This window comes from Chiloscyllium plagiosum, unplaced genomic scaffold (genome assembly GCF_037043375.1).
Source record: "Chiloscyllium plagiosum isolate Xiang-an unplaced genomic scaffold, Cpla_swu_hap1 HiC_scaffold_4, whole genome shotgun sequence".
NCBI classification, from domain to species: Eukaryota; Metazoa; Chordata; class Chondrichthyes; order Orectolobiformes; family Hemiscylliidae; genus Chiloscyllium; species Chiloscyllium plagiosum.
The window spans coordinates 54,272,296-54,281,044 of NW_028270142.1; the positions used below are offsets into that span (position 1 = coordinate 54,272,296).

General features: G+C 38.3%; 1 protein-coding gene across 1 annotated transcript in view; it reads left to right on the forward strand.

The window, feature by feature from the left end:
* washc5 (WASH complex subunit 5) overlaps positions 1-8,749 on the forward strand; it is a 62,754-nt gene that overhangs the window by 40,306 nt on the left and 13,699 nt on the right. Inside the window, exons 19-22 of the mRNA XM_043688548.2 lie at positions 1,989-2,113; positions 6,011-6,173; positions 7,061-7,163; positions 8,174-8,253. Of these exons, the coding sequence (XP_043544483.1) occupies positions 1,989-2,113; positions 6,011-6,173; positions 7,061-7,163; positions 8,174-8,253 (471 nt within the window). The remainder of the gene's footprint in view (positions 1-1,988; positions 2,114-6,010; positions 6,174-7,060; positions 7,164-8,173; positions 8,254-8,749) is intronic.

The window sequence follows — 8,749 nt, forward strand, 5'->3', positions numbered from 1 at the left end:
CTCCTGCAGATTAATTGGTAGAGACTGGTTATTAGGAAATGATCAACAGTTCTATCATGTGAGCACTATGATAATAGAAGGACTGCGAGATGGGCTCTGATATCCTTTTGTCTGGAAATTCTTATCTCTATGGTTGAGACCATTTTAACTCTCAAGTTTTAAAAAAAAATCATTGTTTTTTTAAAAATATGCATTATTATTTTTGGGTGCATTTGTGTTGATGCAAAATGGTTCAGACTCGTGACTATAATTTTTTTTTTAAATTATTCTTTTATGGGCTGTGGATTTGTTGAAAAACTCAATATTTGTTGCCCAATGTTAATTGCACTTGAACTGAATGGTTTGCTAGGCTATTTCAGTAGGCAGTTAAAAGTCAACCACGTCGCTAGTCGCTCTAGGTCAGATCAGGGAAGGATGGCAAATTTCCTTTCCTAAATGACATCAGTGAACCAGGGGATTTTATTCCAACGGTCAGTACTTGTTGTCATGATCACCATTACCAAAACTAACTTCATATTCCTGATTTTATTAATTGAATTTAAATTCAACCAGCTAACATTGATTGATTTAAGCCCATGTCCCTGAATAGTTAGCCTTGGTTTCTGGATTACTGGCCCTGTGACATCACCTGGGAAACCTGATTGTGTAAGATCTTCACAAAGACCACTAACATGCTGAGTGACTTCAACCTGATTGCAGTTCATTTTAAATACCTTGAAATTCCTGGGCACTCCAAAAAGCTCGTTTCATTTTCAGATTCTGAATCTTGGGTGAGACACTGAACATGCTTTCATAAAATTGAATAGTTACTCCTGAGGAGTGGAGCAATGCATGCACAGCATCTTTGTGGTTTGTAGTCCGTTGTGTGACTCCAATGTTATTGTTATAAACTGCCATGTCCATTGAGATGTGACTTCAGATTGCCATCATAACATTGAGAAACAAAATGGGGAAAAGGCATTGAAACATGGAAAATAGGAGCAGAATTAAACCATTCAACCTTTTTCAGTTTTCTCCCCTGTTCAATATGGCTATATTCATAACAGGGCCCTGTATCCCTTGGATCTCTTTAGGTATATAAGAACTATACCTATCTTTTTCTTGAAAACATTCAATGTTTCGGCCTCAAGTAATTTCCGTGGCGCAGGATTCCACAGGCTCACTATTGTCTGGATGGAGAAATTTCTCCTTAGTTTAAGAATAAAACATAGGCCATTTAAGACTATGACCAGTGAATTCAGAACAGGGGTCATCGGGAACATCCTTCTTCCATTTACACTTTCTAGTCCTGGTAAACTTTTGCAGGTGGAATGCTGGCAAACTAATGGAAATAAGAAAATCTTAGTCACAGTAGTTGTGTGTGCTTCACATAAAGAATGATAGGTGAATATTAATACTGGAAAAGGAAACTGAAAATATTAAATCTCTCTGCTAACCCTGGGAGAGGTTACTTCTCGGGGAAATGCATTTTCCAAAATGTGCTTTGGGTTTTAGCAACTAAACTTGATTTGGAGCATTACATTTCAAAAACCTTCAATATGTTGTCCTAGGAGATAGTGAGGACTGCAGATGCGAGAAGTCAAAGTTGATAAAGTGTGGTGCTGGAAAAAGCACAGTAGCTGAGGCAGCATCTGAAGAGCAAGAGAGTCACTTATCACCAGCCCCAACCCCTTTCCCCTGATTATTTCTCAGCCCCCTTCCCTGTCTGCAGTCCTGACAAAGTGTTAAGCCTGAAATGTCAACTCTTTTGCTGCTCAGATGCTGCTTGACCTGCTGTGCTTTTTCCAGAAATGTATTTTCCTATTCAACTTTGCATTTTTACTTGAAGTAATGGATGGATTCCATTGTCAATGTGTAAAATTATTTTTTAAAAATATTGAAATACTTCAGGACAATTGCTGAATCATAATTGATGACCTAAGAAAAGGACAAGACTTTTGACTGAGATTTCAGTTTTATCAGCAGATCTTTTTTTTGATTTCTTATAGATTTTAGACTGGCAGAGCATGTACCAGTCCACCCATATTCCCATTCCCAAATTTCAACCGGTCGATGAATCTGTGACATTTATTGGTCGACTCTGCAGAGAAATTCTAAGAATCACTGACCCCAAGTGAGTGTGCTTTTTTACTATAGTCTCATGTCCAATTGCTTCGCTACTCTTTGAGCATCTTTATTTTTGTTTGAGGATCAGAATAGCTATGAAATGTTGTTTGGGAATCAGGAGGCTAGACTTAGCAGAAGAAGAATGACTGACCAAACTGAGATTGGACTGCCAAATCAAAGTCTGCCTCCACAGTTACTTTATCTCCAGCTCCTGAGCCGTGCAGTGTTTTAACCAGGCATTATTCTTCCAAACTGAATGCTAGAAGGTATCAGTGTACCTGACTTAAGCTTCTTGCACGCCTATCATTTCCGTCATCTTCACTGAATAATGTTTGTCTCCAAGCAGCTCTTTGGAAGGTTAGTTTGAGGCATTAGAGAGCTGCCGCTTTAAAACCATGGGTAATAAAATACAGTGATGCCCTCCATTTATTTAGTAGCACTGTGGTCCTTTCACTGCACCTTGTATAATGTAGCCACCCTGTTTTTAGTGGGTGTATTTGTATCGGTGCATGTGTGTGTGAGAGAACTATTTTCTATTTTCTCTTGGCTCAAGTGGTCACAACATTCCACCTGCTTTGAAGAAAAGCTTGGAGGAAGAGACCTGGCATCTCCAATTTTCTTCGTCTGCTCCTTTTTGGAGATTTCCATGGCACCCGGTTTGTACCTTCCCTGCCTGTGGCCAGCAGTGTCTAATGAATTTTAGTTCCATTTCTTTGAAGCCCCGTTCTCCTTTTTTTAATAGTACATTTTGTAATTTATGATGGCTTTCAGAAATGGCCTACAGTGCATTCACTGAAGTGACTTCTGAAGTGGCACATTGTACCTCTCAGTTGTATCAGATTACTTTAATTTAGTAAAGCAGATGCTGCTATCATATTGGAGAAAGAACGAATGGACACAAGAGGCCAGTGATGTACATGTCCAAGAGTGCATTTTAATCAGTAAGCTGAAAGATTTTTACCTCTTCTAATGATTATTCCTTGTATTAATCAAAAGTTTAATATTTTCTTTTAAGTAGCACCTTTCATTACCACTAGATGCCCGAAGCACATTCAAACCAATGAATTAGTGTAGATGGGGCAGCACAATGGCTCAGTGATTAGCACTGCTTCCTCACAGCGCCAGGCACCCAGGTTCGATTCCAGCCTCGAGCTACTGTCTGTGTAGAGTTTGCACATTCTCCCCATGTCTGTGTGGGTTTCCTCCGGGTGCTCCAGTTTCCTCCCACAACCCAAAGGTGTGCAGGTTAGGTGAATTGGCTATGCTAAATTGCCCGTAGTATCCAGGGATGTGTAGGTTAGGTGCATTAGTCAAGGGTAAATATAAGATAATAAGGTAGAGGAGTAGTCTGGTTGCGTTCGGAGGGTTGGTGTGGACTTGTTGAGCCAAAGAGCCTGTTTCCACACTGCAGGGATTCTATGATCTATGTAATTTACACAAAATCTATGTTCTAATAGAGTGAAGTGGCTAATGCTGTAGGAAAGTCTTTGCAGGGATACTTGGGGAAATGACTTGTTTCTACAAGTCAGAAAGAGGTTGAGTAATGAGTGTTGCTTTCGTTGAAATTCTAAATGTATAACCCAGGTTTCATTCTGATTCTTTCGCATTGGTAAAGTATAATGCAGCTTTCTCTCTCTGCTGGCACTGTAGTGGACTGTTTGGCTTCTTTCTGTGCTGTAATCATTCTCTGATTTATGTAAAAGTCTTGTGTATAGTTTACGTTAATAATTTTGCATCACATGCCGTTACGCCTTCTGTAACGCTTTAAATATAAATAAGATACAATAAAATAATAGTAAACAAAATATGCTGGTTGTGAAAAATAAACTTCAACTTTCTTCCCTGCTTCCACTGTCATTGTGATGAGTTCTTGAAAATCTAAGGACTGATGTTATGACTTAAACCTCTTTTATCATGAGAGAGTTTTAGTGCTTCAGTTTGTCGATTTTGGTAATGGAATAATTGAAGATAAATGAGATGCCAAACATAGATTGAAAGAAGGGAATTTGATCCCATCCTTATTATGGACCAGCATGGAGGTGATGGGTTGAATAACATCCTGCCTTGGTGTAATACTTTATGATTCTATGTATCTGCTGTATCAGGCTCAATAGGTATATTTATGAAAGAAACTGGAGGTTTCTGCTCTGTAATAATGCTCTACAATGAATCCAGCAAAATGTCAGAGTATTTAACCTTGTGCTTGTCATCATTCAACCTTAAAGTACTGCTTTCCTTGACGTGAAATTTCCTGGGACTCCAGCTTTTCAAGAGTGGTCATGTTAGGGAAGTGGTGATTTCACAGCTCAGAGCTGTGCAGGTAGAGAAGGAATGGAATCAGATGTATAGGACAGGAGGAAGAGTAGCACTTTTAATTAGAGGAATGGACAGGTGTAGCTTTGGGCATGCAGGATGCTCTGTTACATACCTGTTGCCAAGGTCAATGATGTCACAGAACAGTTGCAGTAATTTTTTTCTGGGGGAGGCTGAACAGCCAGTGACATGGATAGGAAAGGAAAAGAGGTCCTGAATGCAGGGAGCTATGAACGAAAATAAAAGGCAGCACCTATATAACAGTAGTCTCCTCAGAATTGCTTCCAGTCCTAGTGCTAAGAATCAGGAGAATTGAGTCATTGAACATGCGGTTAGAAAACTGTGCAGGAGGTTAGATAACAGATTTTTGAGCCATTGGAACCAGTTCTAAGGCAGACGGGATCAGTACAAATTGGTAGGACCATGATAATAGGCATATATGTTAGTGCTGTCAGAAAGGGTTTATATCAGATTGGCAGCAGATAAAAATGTAAGACAGAGCTTGGATTCTAAGGAAGAAAAACTAGTGAAAGGAAGTAGAAAAGTCAAAGACAAACAGAACAATGGCTAGGATCAAAGTGAAGATAGAATTGATAAATACTCTAGTCTGGAGTTTCCATTAGGGTCGCAATGGTTAAATATCTAGGATGGCTTTCTTGAGGTGGTAGTATATCACAGCATCTCTGCTTAACAATTAGCCTACGTTAGAAAATAATCTCTCTGTGACTCAGTGGCATTGAGTAGTTCTATTGAAATGTAATTGTTCAGTGACTGAACCTGGTCAGTGGATCCTATAAGGTCATTGAAGTAAACTATACTCCGAAGATGTTCACTTCATTGCAGCAACTGAAGAAACAGTCACTATTTCAATTGACTGTTGGTTGCAGGTCTAACACACCAAGAGTAGATCATTAGACTGTATTCCACTAAAATAATTTTGGAGTAATTCACCTTGAGTGAACGTTCAACTTGAGTGTGAAGACAGAATAAAGTTTTGGGCATTTAGGGCTAAGATGAGAAATTTCTTCACTCAAAGTGTTGTGTATCTTTGGAATTCTCTATCTCTGAGATTTACTGATGCTCAGCTATTCAGTAACTTTAATAGAGATCAGTAGGTTTTTGTTTCTAAGCAAAGTGTAGGAGGTGAAGTTGAGACCGAAATTCAGCTATGGTCTTAGTGAATTGTGAATCAGGCTTGAGGGCCAAATGGCCTACTGTAGACTGTAGTTCTTAGACTCTTTTGTCATGAACACTGGATTAATCTGACCATGGGTGGCTGTGTGCCTAAGTATCTGGGCCCAGGCAATGAACTGGCAGAAACTCAGCATGATGTGGCCACTTTGGTGGGTGTGGTCAAAATGGCTTCTAAATTGTGGTAACAGGTTGCAGAAACTTGACATAAATGGGTGAAATTTGCATTTTAAGTTTCCAGAACTTGCTGGCTATTTTCAGTTGAATCGTTCGGTTTATGCTGATTAGCTGAGAGGGAAAAATGGAATCTTCAGGTCTCTACTCAAGTTGATCCATTTTCTAAGCACTGCTTTTAAAGTGCATTAAGGTAATCCTTTTAGTTCTATTTATTTTGACTTAGAGTGACCTGCTACATTGACCAAATAAACACATGGTATGACATGAAGACTCACCAGGAAGTGACCAACAAACAGCTCTTCTCTGAAATCCAGAATTCCTTGGGTACGTTTGGGCTGAATGGTCTGGATAGACTGCTTTGTTTCATGATTGTTAAAGAGATCCAGGTAAGGTAGCCCTACTGTAGGTATGATGTTCAAACATTCTTATTTTAATACTTATGTAAATCTGTACTTGCATCAATGATTAGCTGCGTGTGAATATGTATATTTTCTCAACATTTATGTACGTTTTCTTCCTAGCTTCTGCTAGGAATAATGATTTTCTTATTACTACTTTTGTTATTTTTTGTGTCTGAACCAGTTTTTGGCAGTTATGTTGCTGTATTTAGCGTTCAGGGATTGAAAGTGGAACTCCCCTTCTGACATACATGTATACACTTGTCGTCAACTCTACAATGCCTCCCAATCAAATTAAGTACTTACCTGATCAATTCATGGTTAATTGTAATACCGTGCTGGTACCCACTTCAGACTGGTACACAATGTTGTGGTTCATGCAAAACTGAAAACCAATGTCCAGCATTGTAAAGTCATTAGAAGAGTTCAGTTTATTCTCCTGTGAAGTTAGGATAGTTGAACATAAAATAAGTTATTCAAGCCATGTTGGGTTGGGAAAGGTTGAGAAGAAGGCATAATATTTAGTCTTGAGGTATGTCATGATGCTGAGGAACTATAGTTTTGTTTCTTATGTTTAAATGTAGACATCATGGGAATATAATTTAAAATGAATGAATAAATAGTTTTATTAATTTGGCCATTTGAGCTACATGAGAAAAGGACATCAACAAGCAAGATCAAGGCGTGAGCGATCATTTTAGCTCTGCATAATTTTAGTTGTTTCCTTGAGGAAACCAGTCAAATTGGCAGGGTATTTATCTGCTGATGGGATACTCCTGCAGTTTTCATTTTGAACTTGCTCATCTGATTGGGTGAGAGAGGGCAATAAGATTATTGATGCTGGTCTTATAAAATTTAATTCTTTGGTTTTATAGATTTTCCTGGGTATGCTTCAAAGAAATGTGCTACGGGATAAGGCTATAATGGACACGATTAAACCCTTTCAGATTCATTTAAATCCAGTGAAAGGAATCGTAGGTAAGTCATTTTACTAAGGAAGGCATCCAGAGGGCATATTCTATGGCACCTTCTGGCATTATTTCTTCTACCCAATTTTTGTGCTATCAAATAATAAGTGCATTGTTATTTAATGTTTTATTCTACGTGGGTGGAGAAGTAATTTGAAAAGCATGGATAACATTTTTTGAAGGAGAAATATTCAATCTTAAAGTAGAAGTTCTTGGACTTTTTTGTACAGAGGTCTATTAAGTTATTTGACAACAGGTCAAAATTTGCATTTGACATTTGCTGCTCGTCTGAAAAGCTAACGTTTCAGATTTTTGTGGGAGTACAGAAGCCTGTTGATTTTGAGTTTAGTTGTTCCTCTCATTTCCAACCATGCACAAGTCAGTTTTGGGATGAAAAGTAAAGCCTACACACATGGGAGCACTGAATTCATATGTGGATTTCATCCTTCTCCAAGTGACACTTTCCCAATTGTTGAGCCTTTAGCTGAAAAACTTCACACATTTCATGAAGGTGCCACATTAGGAATGAGGTGCTGAGGTCTAACAAGATTCAGCCACATTTTCAAGTTAGCTACGAGTTAAACTGATCTGATGTTTCTATGTAAATGTAGCTGTCAATGCAGCCTGAGTATAGTGTGGTATTAAATATTCTATTGTAATTTTAAAATATGAATGGTTTGAACTAACAATTGTTAAAATGAATGAGATGTCACTTACTTTCTATTGAGTTCTGTTCATTGCTGTTGTTTTCTGGATGTTTTGCCTGAAACACTGCATAAATAAAGTGATTCCATCAAATAGACCCCATAAATTCTGCTTTCTTACTGGTTCCTTCAGTGTGTCTCAGTGAAGCGACAGAGGGTTGGATGTTTTACTGTTTCAGTGAGGTGACTGCTGACTCTTTGACAGGGAGGAGGCTGAGTAGACTAAATGTATGAAATAAATATGAATACAAAAGACTTTAATAAAATAATTTGTGGATGGCTTACTGTATTGTAATTTTGCTTCTCTGAATTTTAGCAAATTCCAGCAAAGTATATTCTGCTGCAGTGCAGAAAACCCAGAAGATCTGGTCATCATACCAAGATTCCATTCTAAAGGTAATCTGTTTGTATTCAGATATGCCTGATACGTTGGGTTTTCTCCTTGAGTTTTGCTTTGTGTTATGGAAGTTTCTGTTTTACAGTGAATGCAACTTTTAAAAATGAATTCTTGCTTAATTGGGAATACTGTGTTGAAGCAGCATTGTACTTTGACACAGTGTGAGTTTATGATTTTCAGGTAACCAACCTTATTAATCTTGCCAATCTCCCTATTCCCTTTGGCAAAGCAAGTGAAAGTGCAAGTCTTCAGAACACAAAGCAGATAAGAAATGAGGTGAAATAGTGTAGAACTGTTGTGAAGTTTTATTAATGCGTGTGTTTATTCATTGATTCATTTGGTAACTCATTTTATCTTGCCTCCATTGGCTGCACGTGAGAATGGAGTTTTGAAGGTTCCTTTGCCTTTCATCTTTGTGAAGTTGTCTTGCACAATATAGGTGCAAGGATGGCCACCCTGAATTTAGAAGCTTCACTGAAGTGGCCCCCTGCTACT